The sequence below is a fragment of the Corvus hawaiiensis genome, chromosome Z (genome assembly GCF_020740725.1).
Source record: "Corvus hawaiiensis isolate bCorHaw1 chromosome Z, bCorHaw1.pri.cur, whole genome shotgun sequence".
NCBI lineage: Eukaryota > Metazoa > Chordata > Aves > Passeriformes > Corvidae > Corvus > Corvus hawaiiensis.
In genome coordinates, this window is record NC_063255.1 from 70,971,149 (window position 1) to 70,992,963 (window position 21,815).

The 21,815-nt window shown below is 40.6% G+C and overlaps 1 protein-coding gene and 1 long non-coding RNA gene across 3 annotated transcripts; one reads left to right on the forward strand and one right to left on the reverse strand.

Annotated features, from left to right (window-relative positions):
• Positions 1–762: 762 nt before the first annotated feature.
• Positions 763–14,029, reverse strand: SLC25A46 (solute carrier family 25 member 46). Of its 2 annotated transcripts, none has more exons than XM_048291641.1 (8): positions 13,663–14,029; positions 11,801–11,843; positions 10,497–10,554; positions 9,909–9,986; positions 9,133–9,233; positions 6,427–6,483; positions 5,922–5,979; positions 763–2,881 (listed from the first exon to the last, which is right to left on the reverse strand). In XM_048291641.1, exons 1-8 carry the CDS (start codon positions 13,913–13,915, stop codon positions 2,303–2,305), a joined length of 1,227 nt encoding a protein of 408 aa, XP_048147598.1. In that variant the 5' UTR covers positions 13,916–14,029; the 3' UTR covers positions 763–2,302. The 2 variants fall into 2 exon arrangements, with proteins under 2 accessions (XP_048147598.1, XP_048147599.1); XM_048291642.1 differs by lacking the exon at positions 13,663–14,029 and adding an exon at positions 12,700–13,436.
• Positions 13,498–14,819, forward strand: LOC125319897. Its single transcript, XR_007200934.1, has 2 exons — positions 13,498–13,572; positions 14,342–14,819. It is a non-coding gene; the product is annotated as an uncharacterized LOC125319897 (long non-coding RNA).
• The last annotated feature ends 6,996 nt before the right edge of the window (positions 14,820–21,815 follow it).

Below are 21,815 nucleotides of genomic sequence, written 5' to 3' on the forward strand. Positions count from 1 at the left end.
AGATAAAAAAACCTTTAATGAAAAATCTAAACATGTTCATTCTAACTGCTGGGAAGAGGACCAAAAAAGAACAGCCCAAAGCAAAAGCTTTTTTCCACAACAGAACAGCTGCTCTACATTGACAGCATTCTTTCTCACCCTGCCCAAAGTTACAGACCTGAGAACCTAGACTACAACTGTAAAACTGCCAGCAATGAAAGCAAGTCTTTGCCACAGTGCAACATTATAGCAGTCTCTAGTGCAACTCTTGAGAACTCATCTTCCCTCTTGAAGAATATATAAAAGGCAAGTCCTCCATGTCACATGGCAAAATGCCCTAATATTTTATTCCTAGAAAAATAGGATTGCCCAATTTCACAGATACATCTGCAAGTGTTGGACTGCAAGATGCACTTAGTTATTGCTTCAAGGCAATTGTCATAAACTGTTGGCTACAGTTGAATTTAACACCTTTGAAAAGGCCAGTTTCATGCATTAAGAACTTGATTGGACAAAAGATGTACAAGTCAATGTCATCCTTCCTTAGAGCAGGAATTTGGACTGGATGACCTGCTGAGGTCCTTTCCAGTCTGGATGATTCTGTGGCATGGCCATCTTGATATTCATTAAAAGAAACCAACCCATAAACTGAGTATTTTACCTAAGCTCTTGCGTGTAGTTTAATTCAACATGTTCTTGCATTTAAGAAAGTTGACAAACTTGAAAATGCCACTCTGGAGTCTATACAGTAAAACATAACACACAAAACAGGACTCCTTTACATGCCTCTTTGGTGAATTACTTTATAATACTTACAGTGAATTCTCATTTTATTTCGTACACTATACACTAAATTTGCAATCAACAATATTTCAAAATAAACCAGTTCCCAAGTTCACTAGACTTTCCATTTCAACACTTAGGCATTTAAAATACATGAAAGTTAGATTAATAATAAAGTAGACCTGATCTGAAGTCAGAACTTACAAAGAGCAACATCTTTCCACTATTTTATGGAAAGCATGACTGCTTTCCATAAGTGATAACTACACAATCATTAATGATTAAAATGAAGATCAATTTACAGCATTCACAAAAACATACTTGCCACATGAATGTGAAAAAAAGCAGCAGCCTCTCATAATTTAGAAGTGACTTTCCACATGCTTGTTTCATCTCTCCCTGCCCCCCCCCACCCCACCCCATATTTATTGATGAAACCAAGAAGGACTACATCACCTAGAATAATTAAAAATCATTCTCAGGCTGAGTCTGAAGGGGGAGAGGGCAAAAATTATGTACTTCAGTGGTTCCCTTGCACATAAACTGTTAGCTCTGTTCCACAAAATATTTAAACTAGCAGAGACTTTAAATGACAGACATCAGTGCTAGTTAAGGAGACAATTTTATACATACCACTCCAATCTAACAAAAGAGAAACTCTAGGAAAAGCCAATTGTTTTCATAGGCTTTCTGTACACTTTGAACACCAATACTACTACTACTACACAGATTTGTATGATTATTATACTCTCATATGGAGCAGTAGAGTAAAACTAAACCCTGAAGTTATCCATGGGAAGTCAACTAAAAATGGCACTTACACATGCACACATCAGTTTCTATTTTGCTTAATTCACACTTAGTTATTGTAAGCCTTGCAAACAAACTGCAAGACAGCCAAATTTGCATTCTGTGCAACTTTTCCTCAAACCCATTTTTCATTGTTTTTATACAAAGTAAGAGTTTCCCCTTTGTCTTCTGCCACACTGCAGCAAAATAAGTCTTCTATGTACCTGTAAATAATAACATTTAAGTCTACTTAAGTCACTTTTACAGTTTCTATTTTACTCACAGTTCCATTAACAGTGAAGTTGGAAACATTTTCAAAAGACCAGTAAAGCCATCAGTCCCCTACTTGCAAGTTCTTACAACTTAAGAAAAGAAATTCCTTTCAACTGGCTAGCAGTCCATATTAAACATCAGATGTGATGCTCATAAAGCAGATACTAACAATTCATATCCATTCCTTATGTCAGTGAACTGGTAAGAGGAAAAGGAAATCCTCAATGCAATCACATTTGAAATCTGATCCCCTTTATATGACTGCATATGACATATTCAATTTGTGTCTTTAATTTTTAAACAGTCCTTTTTTAATTACACTTCGGCAACTATATCCCCATTTTTAAAACAAGTTGTTCTACAGTGTAAGGAGAATCCACAGAGTGGATTCCTCGAAGTTCATTTTCTAAGCCATTTAAACAATAACTGGGTTAGCAAGTGAATCATGTCCAATGTGCTAGATCCAGACCTGGACAGATTAAGAAACATTTTGAAGCAGTGTTGAGTAAATAATTTTGGTAAGCTGTAAAACTGCCATATGCAAGGTATACTGTACTATAACAGCTCCAAATCCTTTATAGAAACCTTGCATTCCTTCTTCCCGTTTTATAGTATTTATGCAGTCTTTCATTCCCTCATACTGAGTATTGATTGGAAGCACTTCATAGCCAAGGTCTGTATTGTCAATTATTGTGCGTGTCCCTTGAATATGAAGGCGGTGCAAAACTGTTTCCAGTGGGTAAAGCATGACATCAGCACAAAGGCTAGCAGCAAAGCTAGCAATAAGTTCTGGAAAATATGCATCCAGCATGCTCTGCACAGAAGAGGAGCTCTCAGTTGGAAGGTTGTGGGAATTATCCCTTTTCAAAACAAACAAGACAAGCTTCTGGACGATGGAACTGATGACGTAGTGAAGAACTCCATGTAGAGCAGTGGGGAAAGTCAAGACCATCAGAGGAAGGAGACGCTTGCTATGGGGTACTCCCAAGCCTAAAACTCTGCCAATTCCCTCTTTCACGCAGTCCAGGATGCCAGGATTGTCTCGAATTATTTCACTCTACAAGCACAAAGAAGGAGTTACGATTCATGCTGAGCACTTCAAAACCATCCTGACATCTACTCTGACACTTTATCACTGTTGAACTTTTTTTTTTTAAAGTTAAACACTTGCATGCTATTGTGTCCACACAGCTGTACAAATAAAAGGCCCTTGTTATAACACTCTTCATAGCATTCAACTAAGCTTTCTTTTAAAGAACCCATCTTAAAGAGGTGAGGGTTTTTTAATGTATATTGCAGTTATCTGTGTTCTACCGAAGAAATTCAACTCTCAGCCTACTGCTGAAAGTATCAGAATGCAAAACAGTCATGAACTTAAAATGTCTACATCTGGAGCAAACTGCCAGGAAGTACTTATTTAATTCAAAATGCCTTTACTTTAAAGACGGTGACTATAACCTTTGAACTTGAATGTACGTAGTAAAGACTTATACAACTAGTGTAGAATGGTCATTTTTAACATGCATTTAATAGGTTCCGTTTTGAATGTTCTCATGCATTTAAAGTAGTATTCTTTACCCATGCTGTTTGTTAGTGAAGAGATAATTATTTTGTTCATGCAGTGCAAACAAAAATCTTGTAATAATTATCTACTCTATTATACTTCACCTTTGAGTGTAGGATTAAGCTAAAAACATTATTTCTCCTACTAATGCTTATACAAACTCCAGTGTTTTATCATGTGGTTTACATCCCAAATTCAAGATTTGGATGTTCTCCTGAATGCCCGAGTCTCTGAGTCCATGTGGTCTGTGTCCTGACCTCATGCCAGAATAAACCACCAGAATATTCCTCAGTATTTTGGGGAAATACTAAACAGCCTATAGAGCCTTCATGGTCTTTTCTGTGCAGGAGAGAAACTAGTTCAAACACCTGAGAACATAACGCTGTTGCAGACTTTAAGTACAAGTTAAGCAGCACAACCCCTGCTGACTCCTCTCCTGTCCCACATCACTACAGTCACTGCACTTCAAAACCGTTCTTGCTTTGGCCAAACACGCCACCATGAGGTTTTAGATGCTAATGACAAAAGAACTAATGTGACAGCTACAAACTTCCACCATTTACAGCTATTTTGATGAAATGTATTTACTTGGGTGTCAAACAGATACTGTTGAACAGCATAGTTTATCAGAATTAACACAAAGTCTATATAAACCTGCTAGTAGCAAATCCAACGATCTTTAACTTCTCTGATTTTTTACTGGTCATTGTTGCCTTGCAGCACAGGAATGTAATGCAAACCTGGCAAGCCAAGTTGCTCCCCTGCATTGATTAACACAGTATAAAGATCTTCACAAATGCTATCATTACCTCTGCTGTATTTCTAATAAGCTGATGACCTTTCCAAGAACTCAATAACATATTTCATACAGCGCATATATATATATATATATATATATACACACACACATACTCATTCACTAAAATACTTGCACACAGCCAAAGCTACTAATCTTAAAATCCTCAGATCTCAGTGGAATTTTCATAACCAATCATTACAGAGAAGATCACCTACCTAAAAGGCTGGGAGAGATGCTTTTTTGGCTTTTTATTGTTATCCTATTAAGCTGCTTTCTAGCAAAGAAACTTTATACTTATTTTGCAAACAGAAGGCAGACTCTAAATTATGCTCTCTTTTATCTTCTATTGGTAAAAAATTTACCCATGTCCAACAGCGCAGGTAATGCAACATCCTTTCAGACAAAAATACAAGCAGTAAGATACCTGGATATAACATTCCATTCTGTGGCCTGCTATGAACTCCAGAAACATTAACAGTGTTCCACTATTGTTTCTAGTTCCAGAAATATGGCATGCTCAGGGTAGAGCCATTCCCCAGTAATTAAGAACTTGAGTTCCAGCCAGCTTCCCATTATGACACCAGCTAAGTCTCCCAAATATTCCACAACTCAAGAGATCCCCTGAGGAAAGAGGGTTTCTAAAATAGGGAATATCTTTAGAGGAAATGAGTTTGTTTTTGGGAGTCTGTCTATACCTCTCTCTGCACAGATGCTTAATCTCACCTATCCTGTTAATCCATGATGCAGCCAGTTCAGACAGAACAGCTCTCCTAGTACCTTCTGGCTCATTTAAGCTTGGATCCTGTGCACAGAGCAGAATCCTGCCCCTTAAAGGAGTCCATGCGTGTAAAGTACATGCTGAAACTAAGAAACTGCAGAAGTCAGCCTTCTCCCCAGAAAAAGCACCATTTTGGAGATACACACCAGCAAATCGGTCTTGACAATACTTACAAGTTGCCCATGCTATGAATGAAAATTATTACTTTGATGACTGAGAAACATGAGAGTGACTATCCTGCACCCTCCACACAAGAACTCTACAGAAAGAGTGCCATTAGCTGCACAGAAATTCTGTCATGTCATCTAAGAGCAAGTCATTATACAGACATGGCTGGAAGAATTATCCTGGACCATTTGTGCACAGCTAACCCTTGCCTTTCTTCAGAAAGAGATGCAACACCACACTGACAGGCAGTCTGCAACACAGTGCTATGGGGTACTCTGCACAGTTGCAGAACAAGATGTATTCCAAGTGACAGGTCCAGATTTTAATTTTCATGGCTACAGAAGAACTAGAAAAAGATTAAAAGTAAAAAGTTGATTGAATGAAAACCCCACTGAACTACTGGAAAAAACTTTACAGTTGTTACAGGGGGTGGGTGTCACTGTAACAACTTGCCTAGGAAGGCAAAGTTTAAAAATCTTACATGAGAAAAACTTCCTTATGTTTTATCTGCTGGAGCACAAAGATATAGCATGTCCCTAGTTGATATTCAATATATTCCAACTATCTACATTAAGTGTTCTTTCTAACTCAAGATTTAGAGTTAAGACACTACACTAATATACCCTTCATAGTAAACACCCATTTCAGCTAAGTCGTAAGTCAAGCAAAACAAATGCAACTACTGCAACATAAACCTGAATACAAAATCAAAGATTCATTTTTCCACATAATCTAATCTATAAAGAGTAACAGTATCTTTCTAAATGTTCCAAATATATGTAAGTTACCTGTACAGTTTCAATCAGGCTTGCAGAATAAAAAGGCATTGCTATTACATGTGTTAACCTGTAGAAATTAACAATATAAGAATTAATGTAATGACAATACTGTAATTTTAGGCAAACAGGCACCTGAAAGTTGATGAAGTTATCTAGCACATTATTCCTGAGAGAAAATTAACAAAGCATAACTCAATTACTAAAATGTACATCAACAAGTTGAGATAAGCTTCAGTCAAAAGTGTAGTTAAATTCTACTTCCATGTGACCAGACTGATTGAGGTCTAAAAGAATCTAATCTTTTAAATCAGTAGTTCCATAGACACAGGGATCTAGTAGGAGAAAATCTTTGAAAGTGGGTTATGCAATCAAGATTGTTCAAAAAATCAACATTTGAAAAGTACTGTTAGCACCTTGTCAAGTAAACATAGCAGCAGACTAAACTTATGTACATTTGGTAGTTTACGGTGTTTAGATAAGAAGACATAAGGTAAATAACACATGTCATACTTACGCTTTGAGTAAAAGGTGTCCACCTATCTGCTTGAGGTTCCATTTATGTGAAAGCTCCCTAAAAAGAGAAGTATTTACCACAATATGAATAATCATCCACATGTAATTCTCAAGCAATTCTTCCATGGGTGTCAACATTCAGCTCTTATATTGGTGTTCTACTATCTATGTTGAAGCATTTCCCATATTGGACAGACAGAGCAAAACATTTAGTAAAGCATGCTTAACTTCTAGTAGTTTTTCAGGCCTGTCAGACATTCTACCAAAAAAGTTTCAGTTATTTATTAGTAAGATGTCTGCAGCTCTCACAGCAACTGACTTTAGTGTTTTCCATCTATTTAGCAACCTTATGTACTAGCACTTAAAGCAATTTTCAGGGAACACTGGAGTACTTTCAAAGCTTAATAGTTTTCCTTTACGAAGAAATAATTTTTATTTCATTTTCGTTTTGTTGCGCCTTTTCTGTTCTTTAGGTTATGTTTACCCTGTTGTTGCTCCCTTCCAGAAAATCTAAATCAGATTCTGGCAGTTAGACAAGAACCAATCAAGTACAAGAGGTCAGACTAGAAGTTGCATAGTAATTCTGTACAGACATAACTGAAGTTTTTTGTCTTATGACCAGTCCTCAGCATATTCTGATAAAACAGAAGAAAACCAGTGTGTTTAACACAAAGGTGACGTCAAAAATATTCCCTTAAAGTAGTACTTCTAGTTACACATTTCAAAATATGAACTGCAAATGTTTACATTCTACCTGATAGAAAAAATAAACCCACCTAGCTCAAGATACCATTCAAAGACCACACGTACTTACAATGCATAATACTCTAGCTATGAGGTATAGACATTTGTCTGAAGCGCTGGGCACACTAAACTTTGCATTTTTAATTGCAAGCTGTAAGGTGTTCAGCTTCGATTTTGTCCAGGAATCAGACACTGCTTGTAGTTAAAACAACTCTAATCCAAGAAAGGTAAGATTTTACTCTTTCTGAAAAATTGTGTGTTACTACTAGCAATCACGTTTTAAATACATAGGTCAATCACTAAACAGGATCAGAAGACCACTTTTACCATTATGTATTTCAGACTCTTAGATCACATCCATTTACCCATAATACTTAAATGCTGTGGAAAATGAAACCAGCCAAACTAATGTGTGAAAGCCTAACCTATCAATCCAGGTATAACTGTCCCTGCAGTGGAAGAACAATTACAGAAGCAGCTTGCCTAGTGAAGAATGTTCAAACCCATTTCTGGGGTCAACTCCTAAAATAGGGGTATTCTCTCATGATACTATAATATAGAATTAGAATTGACATTTCACTTCTCTGTGTTCTTTGGAGCCTGATAATGTAGTTAAATAACCTTTTAAATCAGATTTGCTGGCACTGCTGCTACATGCAATAACCTTCTCCTCCACATGACTGCCCAAACATGCAAGCCACCATTAAAAATGAAGCGAGAGCATTCAGTAGAAAACTGCTGCGGGGTGGTGCATGTATGAGACAACCACTTTAGCCAGATTACTTTCCCAACTCAGTTAATTTCCTGACTGTTCACACATTGTGTTGGCACAAGGATGGAAGGAGCACAGAGGAAGGAATGAGCTGGTTCCAGCAGAAAGGTTTGTTTCCTTTGGCGGCAGCACCAGCTTACTTTTTGAACTGCTGAACAGGCCCACAAGTAGAAAATCATTGCTGACATTTGTGAGAATTCAGAATTATGAAGATATAAACGCCATATCACATCTCATGAACTTAAGCATACCCTAGAGCTGTATCTACACACTTGGAGGAAAGAACAGCCTGGAAATTTCAATTACCGTTGAAACAGAACTGACCAAAACCCTTAAATACACACTCCATACAATTTAAGTATGAAATGCTTTTGCTAATGCTTTTGAACTTGCAAATACCTACTTTCATTAGTACGGATGCATGCATCATAACAGCATTTGATTCAGCCTAATCATGTTTCTTCTTTTTAAACCCAGGGTAGTTTCCATGTCCTTGAATATTTTTAGTGAAAATATTACTAAACTTCTGTAGCAGAAGGTGGACAAAGTGATGCAGAACAATGAATATATCTTTAAATGAAGTCAGTCGTTTTTAGTTGTAACATCTTTTTTATGACAATACTGAATAAGCTACATAGAGCTGTTGGTCAAGGAAGGCAAAAGACAAAACTGCCAGTCACATAGACTCTCATTTACCATGTCTTCTCATTTACTAACGCAGGCCATTCTGTCCTTTCATTTACCACAGATAGTGCAAATATTCAGCAAAATGTCAGTGCTGGCTCCTTAGCTGTGCAAGTTTCCTGTATTTAGATTAATAAGACCAGGAATTTTTACCTTAGGTATGGTATTTGCTATTACCACACAATAAAAACCCAAATAAAAGAAGAAATTTTTTTTTTATTGTTTATTACAGAGTTGACTACCAACAACCAATTTCCTACAGTATTTCTATACTCAGATCAGTGAGCTGACACAAACACACAAAGCTCGCAGAAAGAGTCTCTCACTATTTATGGATTATGAGGTTATCTTTTCCAAAACAACCACACTGTGTTTGGAAACACCTATTTAATGTCTGGCTGTTCTCATGAAGCAGTATTTTTCAAACAGTCTACATTTCTAACACTTTGAAAATAAGTCAACAACTTACTAATTTGTTTGAAACAGTAAAAAAAAAACACGCAATACCTTGGCAAAGGTGTATATTCACTGATGATGCCTTCTGTTCCCAGGGTTATGCCCTGAACAATGAAAGTGCTGCCCATTCCTTTCCAGAGAGCCCTTGGACCCTGTGTGTGGAAATATGCAACATAAAACTCAAAAATATTTTCATCTTATTAATGACAACATTTCAGTAAATTCAGACCACACAAGGCTACAATTCTACCATTTAACTTTATAACTAAATTCAGGTAACAACTCACTCTTTATCTATAAGAAAGTTTTGTTTTTCAATAATTTCAAAGACTTGTCATTAATTTTGGAGGCATCTCTCCACTGCTAATATTTTGTGTTATAAATTTAACGCCATTTCCTATGGACAGAATGAGCACAAGATGTTAAAAGTATATCCAAAAGAAATTCATAATTAAGAACTTCTTACTGCCTTCTGATCCGAATTTAAGATTGCCATTCCCAGGCAGAACTGGAAATGAATTCAGTACTATCACTGGAAGGAGTCATCACTTCAATAATAATTTTATCCACATAAAGATTAATGACCTTTTAGAACCTTAATGAAAAAAATTAGTTTCAGGGACCTTTTGTTTTCTAACATCTGCAAATCTTTCCACCCTAAGTACTGTACTTCTGAAAAAAATAATGGTTTACCTCATCTTCTTGAAACATAAAAATAACAAACCCTCATAACTGCCATGTTTTTCAACATCACCTACGTAAACACTTAGAGACATACATGCTGTAGGAACTCTCAGTGCTCAGATAGCCTTACACCAAATACTAACCTGTGTCTTATTGATGCAGTACATGATATTGACAATAGTAAATGGTGTGATATGGTAATTCCGTGCGTGATAGTTAACCTGTTAAAAATATAAATAACGTCAGTCTTAGAAACACACTTGCAGATGCTACAACTCTGAAGGATAAAGGCATTCCCAATGTAAGAATTTTATCTCTGTAAAGATCAGCTAAAAATATGAGTAAGTTCTCACTGAAATTTACAGAAACTGGCAGTACTTTTAAGTATTTGTATGCTGAAAGTTTAAACAATAAACTATACCTAAATCAGAAACTATGAAACAAAGCATCCTGCTTGTAAATGGGGATCTGAAAGTAGCTCTGCAGACTCCGAAACACTTGCTGTAATTTGCTTTCCACTGCCCAAACAGAAATGAGTAAGATTTTTCAAAATAAGCTAAACTGCAGAACAGGAAACATGTATTCTACAAGTAAAAACTTGTTAATGTAGCAGAGTCCCCCTAAAAATTGCGAAGCTTCCTGTACTACATACTTTCATACAGAGTATGAAAATACAGAGATACGACTATACACAGGAGCTCTGACTGGAAAAGGTAACATAAAAGACATACCTGACACTGACGACGTAGAACAATGCAAGGATGTGCCAACACATTTTCTGTAAATAGGCTTTAAAAGAAAATTGTATTTAATGCATGGGAAGCCACTAAAAATTCCTTAGAAAAGGCTTGTTAATTGTCTCTAACAACAGCAGATCAGTATTTGGAAAAGCAACATATTTTCTAGTGAACTAATAGGGCATTTTTTGATGGCTACCAAACAGCCTCCCAAGGAGCAAGTTACATAAAGTCTGACATATACATTTACTATGAAGAAAACCCATATATATGTAGTATGCACATATTTTTATAAGCAAAACAACATACAAAATTTCTTAATCTCACCCTCCTCAAAGTATCAGGGTATAAAACAAACCAGAACGACAATTATGAGAGGAGTAATTTTACGCTAATTCTGCATACTGTATTATTATTCAAAACTCTCCTTAGCAGGGCCGAGGAGGATTACTTTTTCAGTGAAAACACTACTGATCCAAACCAACTCTCCTACCACTGCCGAAACTCATATTTCAATCAAAACTTCACAGAGAAGTTCTCGCTTCTAAAGCGGAATTCCTGGTTGCAGCCATTCAGAGAAAATATTCATTTAATCTCAAAATGCCTGAGTGATCAGAGTACTTACCCGTATGTTGTTCAAATCTGGGACATGGATTAGAAAAGCAGAACATCCAGGGTTTTTCTAAACACCCCAAGTCACAGCTACAGGATCACCTGTGGTAGGTTTCTGAACTTCCGACAGACAAGTACAATTGGCACAGTTTTTTAACTATTGAGCTAATTAGTAGTTTGCTACTACCAAAAGAGGTAAAACTTTCCCTGGACATCAGCATCTTAAAGTTCACCACTTTCTCAAAAATACTATCAATAATCAGGGTCACCATAGTAAAGAATAAAATGGCCATCAGACCACTTAGTTAGATGAACATTGTGGTCCCATGATACTTTGGTAATATACTTGAACACATTTTAACCTTCTCAGGAAACATTTGCATTGCCTAAAAATATTAAAAAGTTGCAAGTGTCAAATAAGTTTTCTGGTGTTACTTTCAGATTACTTGGACAGGGTACACACATCCTGGGCATTCCTTATGAAAAACTGTCTTACATTTGCCTATGTATTTTTTGAGCAACAGTTAAAGAGAACAGAAACCTAAATGGGTTTTGGGTAGTAGGTTTCTCAACACATGTCAACTGTTCATGGCTATTGAAGTAAAAACACAATATAAAAGTGTACGCAAGGTTTATGAGACAAATAAGAGTTTTACTACCCCTCTGTCACTGAACACAACTCTTACCTTGCAAGGCCAATACCAAAACCAGCAAATCTGTTCAACTGCTCTGAAAAACAAGAAAAAAACCGAACAAAAACCCAGATTATACAGCAGTGATAATCACAAAATAGGAGAAAATGCCATGCACAGGATCTGAAAAACTAATTTTATCCTGTACTTGCGTCAGAAAATTACAAGTATTAAACCACAACATTTATGGCAGCTCAGCAACACAGGATATAAAAAAAATTATTCCCCCAGGAATATTTGCACTTTAGACTGCACTGGAGTTTGTACATACTGTTATATGTAAAATTATGCTCTTCTTACAGGGAAAAAAAAAGGGAGAAAGCAAATGGTAAAACAGAGAATATTTTAATACCAAAAAAACCCAATTCAGACCAGCTACTTAAAGATTTAGCATGCATGACTTTACAGTAATTCTGAAACATTATAACTGAGATAATTGAGGTGAAAATAATGCTAAAACAGTAAAAAGCAAAAATTTGGGAGAAGTTACACAAAAAGCCATGGATGAAGTAAGAAACATCAACAAAAAGCAAATTTTCAAGCCGGTTGTTTATCTCCAGTCCTTTGCAAAAATCTAGTTACTAGAGAACTACAAAAGTAATGAATTCAACTCACTGTTGTCTGCCGCCAGACAGACATTTGCACATTGGGGATTATCAGACGGAATTTTAAGACGATTATCAGAACAGTAAAGTTAACTTTAAAGTTAATGCTCAGCCCTAAAATCTTCAGAGTGCAAGCAGTCTGAAGACATGGATAAAGTCAGTAACTTCAGCGGGGCTCCACACAGATGTGGGAGCCCCCCAAAAAATGGTAAGATACCATTTGCAGCTGCTGGATTCAGTGATTACAGCAACTCCTTATCAGTCATCCAAAGTGCAGAATGAACACACCTTCCATATGTAGATAGGGGGTAAAAATGTAGTGTCCAAGTAGGCAAGGATACTTAAACAGTGCTTCAACCAGTGCATGCATGGATGGAGTCCAGCTAAAGGCAGTACCCTTTAAAAGATCTAAATAAAAACACTGCACTACAGGTCAGAAAAGAAAGACTTGCCTAGTAATATAATTCGATTTCACATAAATTAGTATTTCATAAATCTTTTCATACTCAAGTGTATATAAGCTGCTCCTTTTAATTAAAGCAGATGACATACAGTACCCTAGATAGAGCAAGTTTTTCTCAATTCACTTCAACTTCATGAAGACCTAAAATGACACTTTACTTATGCGGGCTTTTACTCAGTTTCCCAACAATTACTGAAAAGGACTGGAACTCAGTTGCTTCCTTAAATCCTACCAGTCCCACAGTTCCCTCGATATCATGCGTGCAGGGGGGAGGGGGAGGCCTACGTCAGCAGCTCATGTTTTAAATCCGAGAGAAGCCACGCACTCTGGAACACCAACACCGACTAAACAACGAAGCAGTATAAGACGCAAAAGGCAGTTCCTGCCTTAAAAGAGGGCGGAGTGTTTCTGCAGGATATTGTTTACATGGGCAGTGAAGAGCTAGCTGACCGCACGTTGCTTAACGAGAAGCTGCGGGGCGCGTTCTGGCACTCTCAAATCACATTTGCATGAAGCTACGCAGTGCAGGAGCGCAACAGGCAGTGACGGAGCAGTTCGCCTTCTAAAAGACTTTTCTTCCCCGGCGCTTCAGCACCGCCAGTAAAAATGACGGCCTGGGCGGCGCTCGGCCCGGCCGCGACACAGCCCAGGGCCACCGCCAGCCCGCCCTCGCCCGCCCCGGCAGGTCATCGCTCCCGGTAGGTGGGAGCCGGGGGTAGGCACGGGACCGGGGAGCGGCGAGAGGCGGCGGCCGCCCCCGGGCCAGCCCAGGCCGGGCCCTCCCTTACCGGCGCCGGGGCCGCCCGCCCCGAGGCTGGCCTCCTCGTTGGGCCCGGCGCCGCCCAGAGGGGTCCCGGCCCCATACGGCGGCGTCTTCTCGCCCCAGTGCAGGTTGCGGCTGCCGGGGATGTCGGGCGGGCTGGTCACCCAGGGGCCCAGCTCCGAGCCGCTGCTGAAGGGCCTGGAGCCGGGGCCCAGTTCGTCGCGGCCGACCCCGCGGTAGCCGAGGCCGTCGAAGCCTTCGGGGCGCCGCGGGTACATGGTGGGGGTGGATGAGGGAACCTGGCGGGGCCGAGGAGAGCGGGAGGGACCGCACTGGCGGCAGCGGACCCGGGACCCGGCGCCCGCCCTGGCACTTCCGGCCGCGCTGAGGCCGCGCGCGTGACCGCCGAGGGGGCGGGGCCGGGGCGCTGGGCCAATGGCGGCGCTCCGCTTGCCCGGCCCGGGGCGGGGCGTCCCGCGCGGGGTGCGGGCGGGCGAGCGCGCCCCCTGGCGGTGCGGCGGGCCAAGGAGGGGCCCCGCCCGCCTGGGCTTGTGGAGAATCCCTGCACCAGCACTGCTCCCAGCCTTTTCCCGGCGGAGCTCTCCCCATGGAGAATCAGTGAGAAAGAACAAGAGGTGGCTGGAGAAAGGGGGCCTATGCGGACATAAGACAGCACTTTCTGGGGAATAACGTTCTTCTTACAGACCCTGGAGATGAGCAGCACACGGCAAGTGCAGGGATGAGGCCAAGAAGGGGGAACGGACTGTGGAGAGGAATACAGACCACCCAGGATCCCCAAAGCCCTCCCACGTATTTCCATAAAAAATCTGAAAGAGCAGACTACCCATGATAACTGATTGCATAGAAAGTGAGAAGCCCATCTTCAGGGCAGGGAAACTAGTACATAGAAAGTATCCCTCAAGCCCAGGTGGCACCAACAGGGTATCTCATTGGCTGGATCGGTGCAGCTGGATCAATGCTGACACCAGGAGCGGTGATCTCTTCTTTTTCTCTCTTTCTCTCTCCACCTCTTTAATTCATCTCTTCCTTTCTGTCTTCCCTTTCACACTACCTCTTTATCTAAAACCCATTGCCATGTGCTTATATAGTAGGTCAGGGACTAAAATATCGATTTCCATGCCAAATGTGTAATTTACTAATAAAACTTTGTTTATTTGCAGACCCTCTCATTTTTGTTGTTCCTTTCAACCATGAGCATTTATGAATCTTCTTTCCCCTTAAGACTGGGAGGTCACACCCCATGGATTTGATGATCCCTTAGCTCAGAATCACAGAATCATTAGGTTGAAAAGACCTCCAAGATCATCAGGTCTAAACTATGACCCTATCAACCAGACCATGGCACTGAGTGCCATGTCCTGTCTTTCCTTAAACACTTCTAGGGATGGTGATTCTACCACCTCCCTGGGCAGCCTATTTCCACGTCTGATCACTCTTTCTGTGGAAAAAAAATTTTCCTAATGTCCTATCTAAACCTCTCCGTGCACATTTAAAACCATTTCCTCTCAACGTGTCGTTTGTTGCATGGGAGAAGAGGCTGACCCCCCACCCCCTTGCTACAATCTCCTTTCAGGCAGCTCATCTTCTCCTGGGACCAACAAGGTCTCACACAACTGCATCTTAGTCTGATGCACAAGTGTTCTCATTTTATGCACTAGGTTAAGCCAGCATTAGCGTGCTCAAGTCTAAGTATAGCATGGATGGCAGGAGTCATCCATTGCTTTGTGAGAGGGGATCTCATTAATGCATATTTGGCAGGTGCCAAAGGATGGTGCCAGACTCTTTTCAGTGGTGCCCAGTGACAGGACAAGGAGCAATGGCCATAAACTAAAACACAAGTTCAGCACATAAAATTACAACATAGCTGTACTCTGGTTTGTTATACAGTTTTAGTCTTCTTAAAGTTGTGGAAATCATAAAACCAGAATAGTCAGGGTTGAAAGGAATCTTTGAAGGTCAGATATCTAGACCGGCTGCCCTGCAATGAGCAGGGACATCTTCAATTTCCAGGAGGTGTTTAGAGCCCTGTACAACCTGGCCATTAATGTTCCCAGGGATGGGGCTACAGCCTCTCTGGGCAACCTGTTCCAGTGTTTACCAGCCTTATCATAATCTCAGTCCTTCAGCTGTGTCAACAGCACTATCAGCTTGGTGTCATCTGCAAATTTGCTGAGGGTGCACTCAATCCCACAATGTCCATGTTATTGATAAAAATATTGAACAGTACTGATAAGAAACTAAACATTAGTATTAAATAGTTTCAGGTGTGGGGACCGTGCCTTCTACACAGTGTCCCCAGATCATTCCCTGGTGTTTGACTGTGCTCCCATAGCCAGAACTTATTTTCAAGTGATACAGCAGAAGTTTGGGCTGCTTTCTTTTCTTTGAAACAAAACACAAAGAAAACAATTCAGAGGTTTACTTTTGCAGTGAGAACAAATTTGCAACAGCTTAAGTGCATTGAGCAGCAATTACAGTAGGACACAAAGCTTCTGTGCTAATGATCCCTTAAATTTAATTCCCACGTGACTTAATATAGAGCTAGGCATGCAGTTTCTGTGCTTGGTATTGAAAGCATGACCAGCCTCCAGGAGAGAAAACAGAATGAAAGTTGTCAATAAGAGAAACCTGTAAACTGCAGTTCCTCAGAGAAAATGGAAGAAAGAGTGTTGTTCCAAAGAAAATTGCAGTCTTTTTCCACACTGGAAAATGACATTACTGTTGGAGTAGCCAGATCTGCTGCTTTTTCTAAAACAAGGTTCATTAACTAAATATGTGTGTGAGAAAGAGAATTGTTCAGGGTGAGGAAACTGTATTAAAATGAAAATCTACATTTCCCTTCGAAAACAAATGCTCATATTTACTGCTTTGTTAACCCGTTAGCAAAGGAATAGACTGCAAAGCTGCTGATTCAGATCTGATTTACACTGCATCTTTGAGATCTGCACAGTGGGTAGGTGCCCTCTCATTCATATAATGGAATACGGCAGCTGTGCTCCACGACAGCCTGGGACTTTCAGCAGCACAGCTTGACAGACAATTGAATTGGGTCTATATATTGGGTTTGTGTGACTGCAGGAGTGGCTTCTGTGGGAAGACTTCAAGAGCTACCCCTCTGTCAGGCACAGACAACTCCAGTTGGTTCCCAGCCAGACCTCCCATGGCCAAAGCTGAGCCCATCCGTGAATTTGGTAGCAGGAGAGGGTAAGGGAGAGGTGTTTTTTCCAGTATCTACTCTATTTTAAACTGGCAATAAATTATTCTTCTCCAAGTGAAGGTCAGGTTTGAATGTTAATTTGACATTTGCTTAGATGGAGCACCAGGAGGAGACTCATGTACAGCCAAGGGGAACAGCAAACTCACCAGCTTTTTCCTGTGTCTCTTGGGCCTGACATCCCTAGCATCCTTTGTCACATCCCAGTGGTGGATATCCAAGTAGCTCTTTCCCTTCAGCTGCTCCTCTGTTGAGAGCTCTCAGAAGAAAATCTTTGCTTTGCCTCACATTTTATTAGGCACATAAATAAACCCTCAGGCAAAAGTCACTCCGAAAGGGCCAGCAAAAGGGAGCCTGGAGTTTTCAGCATCTGCTGGCAGTCTGTGACATTTTCCTGCTGTACATCTCTGCAACTCTCTGAATCACCCAAACAGGAAGCTGGAAGGTGCCACAGACTCTTGGGTCTCTCCCTCACACTGACAACTGGCACCCAGCATGTCTGTGCTTTGGCTGGCTGGTGCGGAGAGAAACAGTGGACTCTACATGAGTCAATGTGAATCGGGCAGAAGCCATTTTATTGATGAACTACTGTCCTTAATACACAGTTTCTGCTTTCCCTACATGCAATCATGCATATTTATTATTGGTTAAGGCCTATTTTCATGCGCTACTTTATGCTTTATGATTGGTTCTTGTTTGTGTGTCACGTCATCCGTCGTGTATGTCACAACTGTCCTCCAGTTTGCATTTTCTTACCTTTTTCTTCCTTTGCTTGTTCTTTGTTCACATCCTCCCCAATGCTAGTTGTTCCTTTCTCACAACCTCCCCATGGACTTTTTCCCCTGTGTACTTGCTCAAGTCCTTCTGTCTTACGTGCCCTGGATTTTGTATCTAATGGCTGGTTCGTGTTATGTCCATTTTCTAGTAAAAACATGGTTTTCACAGGCTGGTGCTTGTTCACCCATGCCCATCAAGAGTGATCTGGGCAAGGAAGAAGAGCCTGAAAATTGCCATCATGGGGGAATTTCAATTTCTGAGTTGAAAAGAAACAAGTCTGAAAATTAAATGGGTCTTCGCAGGGTTGTTTCTCCCCACAGCTGAACCTAAGATGAGTGGCTGGATCATGCTTTGCTGCTCATGCAGTAACACCTCCACTTCACTCTCCTTCTGTGTACAATGTGTAGAACACCTGAAATATTAGATACACCTCCAAACCATAAGAGTGACACCAAATTGCATCAAAATCAGGAAAAAAAGAAAGCCTATATATGATACCATGTAAAATGCATTAATGCTCTTCTAATGGTTTTGACTGCAGAATACCAAATCCTGTAAAATGCTGCATGTATGATTAAGAAATATAAAGCCATGCATAAACAAAGTTCAGAATCTGTTCCTCAGCTGAGTGTAAGAAACATATATGAGAAATGGGATTCAGAACTAAAGAAATGAAACTGTTCTTCTTGTTGTAAGTTGTTACTGGAGTAAACCTACCTGATATGAAGTGGTATTATCCTGGGTGGGTTTTCATGAGAAAAGTGCATTAAAGAACTTAAAGAAGTTGTCTATGATCAAGATTTGGATGTAACCAGTTTTAATTCATCTACACAACAACAGCGATGTGCAATGGTATATGTGAACATGTGGTGTGCATCCCCTGAACTCCTCCTGGGGCCTCACTATGATCTGAGAAATGCTCATTAAGCCTCAATCTTCACAAACAGCACCTGGGCTGAGCTCCTCCTGAGCTTATCAAATAGAGTCTGTTCCCAGGAGCTAGTACTGTCTAATGAGCTCCTGTTTTTTAATGAACAGCCTTGGAAACTTATTTTTCTTGCCTCAAGAACAACCCAAACAGAATAACAATTTTGTTATCAAACTTTCAAAGAATGTACTGACCCAAATTGCAGTCAGGATGAAAAATTATTATGACTGAAGCCCACTCCCTTGTTACTCTATAACAGTGGTCTAAAGTGAGACCCCTTGAGCTCTCCTGGACAGCAGAGGCTGTGACCAGCACCTACCTCTGAGTGGGGCCTCTCAGAGCCAGAGAACTCTCAAGTTTGCTAAACTTGGAGGATCACTGAATGATAATGATGGTGCCTGGACTGACACCCCCACTGCTCCAGGCTCTACCCTTTGCCCATTGAGAAGATCCAAAGGCTTCAAATGTTTGTCCTTCATTGAGTTTGAGGGGAATTTGTCACAGGTACCCTGTGAGCGTCTTCTACAGGCTCTTTAAGTCTGTGGGCATGAGGGTGTGAATATGGTATAGCAAATGTACAAGGAATGCTGCTCTCCTAGATTCTTAAGTACTTCAGATATGTAAGTTAGGCCCATGAGTTATAGTAAATTCTATATGAAACTTAAGATAAATTGTTTAACTTAACCTATCAGTTAAGTGCTGTTGAAGCTATAGGTTGTCCTGAATGAGTGTGCTTGAGATCGCTCAAAAAATCACCAGCAAGGATACGAGCAAAAGTCAGATTTAATATTAAACTACAAAGCACAAGAGATTAGTTGGCAAGATCCACTCTACTTACAAGGGCAACTAAGGCACAACAAAGGGAAAGCAAGCAACAACAAAACTGAACAAAATCCAGGCAATCAAAACAGAAATTAACTGGGTGTATGTGTGTCTGTATGTAAAGGCACTGTAAACAAGGATGAAAAGGAATGCAGCCTAAAGCTTAAAAACACTTAAACTTAACAGTACTTTAACTTAACTTATACCTTAATTTATATCTTAACCTTAACAATCTAACAGAGGAATAACACTCAACAGCACTTAGCCTAAATTATAACTATAACTTAACTTCCAGATTTGCTATAGCATATGCGCAAGGGTATGCGTGCAGACAGAAACGGTCACTGCAAGATAAGGTACCTGTGGAAAAATTCCCCTCAGAGGTCAGTGAAATACTCACTTCAGATGCTTTTGCATCTCCTGAAGGATTGGGCCTCAAGAAGTGAGGGTATCGGCCCAGGACACGTTGTGTTTTGGCGATCCTCCAGATACAGCAAACCTGAGGGTTTGCTGGCTCTGAGAGGCGTTCCCCACAGAGGGAGATTGCTGGTCACAGGCCTGCTGTAGCCCAGGAGAGCTCAACAGGTGCCATTTTGGACTGTTGTTCATAGGGTTGCGAGAGAGTGGGCTTTAGTCATAACAGTATTTCATCCTGGCCACAGTTTGGGTCAGCACTTTCTTTGAAAATGTGAGAATAGGAATGTTATACCATTCAGGCCAGAGAAATATTTTCCAAGGCTGGTCATGAGAACAACAGAAGCTTGTTAGGAGTTCCTGAGAGCAAACAGTGTTTGTGATAAGCTCAGAAAGAGCTGAGCCCAGGTGATGTTTTCAAGAATGAGGCCTAACAACCATTTTCTCAGATCACACTGCAGCCTGGAAAGGAGTCGGGGGGGGGATGATGTAGGACCACATAGGCCTAAACTGTTGGTCAAGTCTGGGGCACAGTTTAGCAAAGGGGTGTGCTCTGAACCTTGTGACTCAGTGGGAGGGTCTTCCTTATTCCTATTTATTCTTACCCCTTTCCTATCCTTATCCCCAGCCTCCTCATAGATATGTTTTGAGTTGATTTTTGATTTAGATTGACTGATTTTAGGTTTTAATTCGCTCCTTCTCTGTCTGCTTTAACCAGAGCAGTAGTAGTAAGTAGCAGAGGAAACCTTGTAAATGAACTACATCATGCTGTCAGTTTTATATTAAACCTGCTTTTGCCTATGCCTTTGCTGTGATTCTTTAAGTGACCTTAAACCACTCATTTGCCACAGAACACTACAAAAAATAAACACATGCACACGTGAATCAATACACTGGCACAGCATTAGGTTTCTGTTGCTGCCAGCACAGGCTTAGGTTGTGCATTGGCTGAGCAGCAGCAGCATCGTGGGACACAGGTATGAAACTCTCTGTAGGGTCACACACCTGGGTGCTAATCCTGCACTTGCCAGGTGGGGGACTCAGCTTCTGGCCTTTGCGCTGGCCACTGATCCCGACCCAAATTGTTCTCTTGGCAGCTACTTCAGCTTCACCCTGTTTCATTGGCGCTTAATTGAAACACGCACAGCTAATTCAGGTATCAATCAGCTCCCAGAGCACCCGTCCAGGGAGCTGGTGGGAACTGGGCTTAAGGTCTGCTCATTTTAGTTTGTTTTGGAAGCTCTACTTCTGTCATTATAGGTGTCCTGCTGGTATATTAACTCTTCCCTGGTGTACTAACTCTCATCATCATTAAAATCACACCAGGAGTGAGACTAATCTGTCTTCCTTGCTGAGGCTGAGGAGAAATACAGAAGAAAAGGAAGCTGTGTGTATCATCAATGAGGCAATGCCTGGGGTTTTTGAAGTTAAAGGACTGATGTCAGTTTAGACATTGAGGTATAGATAGAAAAACTGTTAGGCAGTCTGCTTAACAGTCTCCCCATCTATTAAAAACAAGAGTGCACACACTCCTGCACATCAGTCCATCTTGGAGTATGCCATCAACTCTCCATGAGTAGTAAATAATTGTGATAATAGCAAGTAATGCAAGAAAATCATGTGACAGGAGACTGTGGCTGATGGCAGAGAAAAGGACAGAGATCTGTGGGCTGAATGTCACCTGTGACAAGCTAATGAATCTGTCTAGTTTCAATCTGAAATGTCTGATGTCATTTGCTGTTTCTTGGGATTTCTACTCCTTTCAAAAATGAAGCCAGCCCTCATGTTTTATAGGCTTTCTGGCCTGATACCAGCATCTAAGCAGATGAAAATAATGATGATTGCTGCCACACTCCCTGATGCCATTAATTTTTCAAAAGGTCATGTTTTCTGTCACTGCTTTAAGGGGGCCTGTGAGACTTTGTGCAAGTGCTTAAACATGGACAGGGAGTGCTAAGCATAGGCATGTAGTGTTAAACCTTGACACATGGGCTGACCCAGG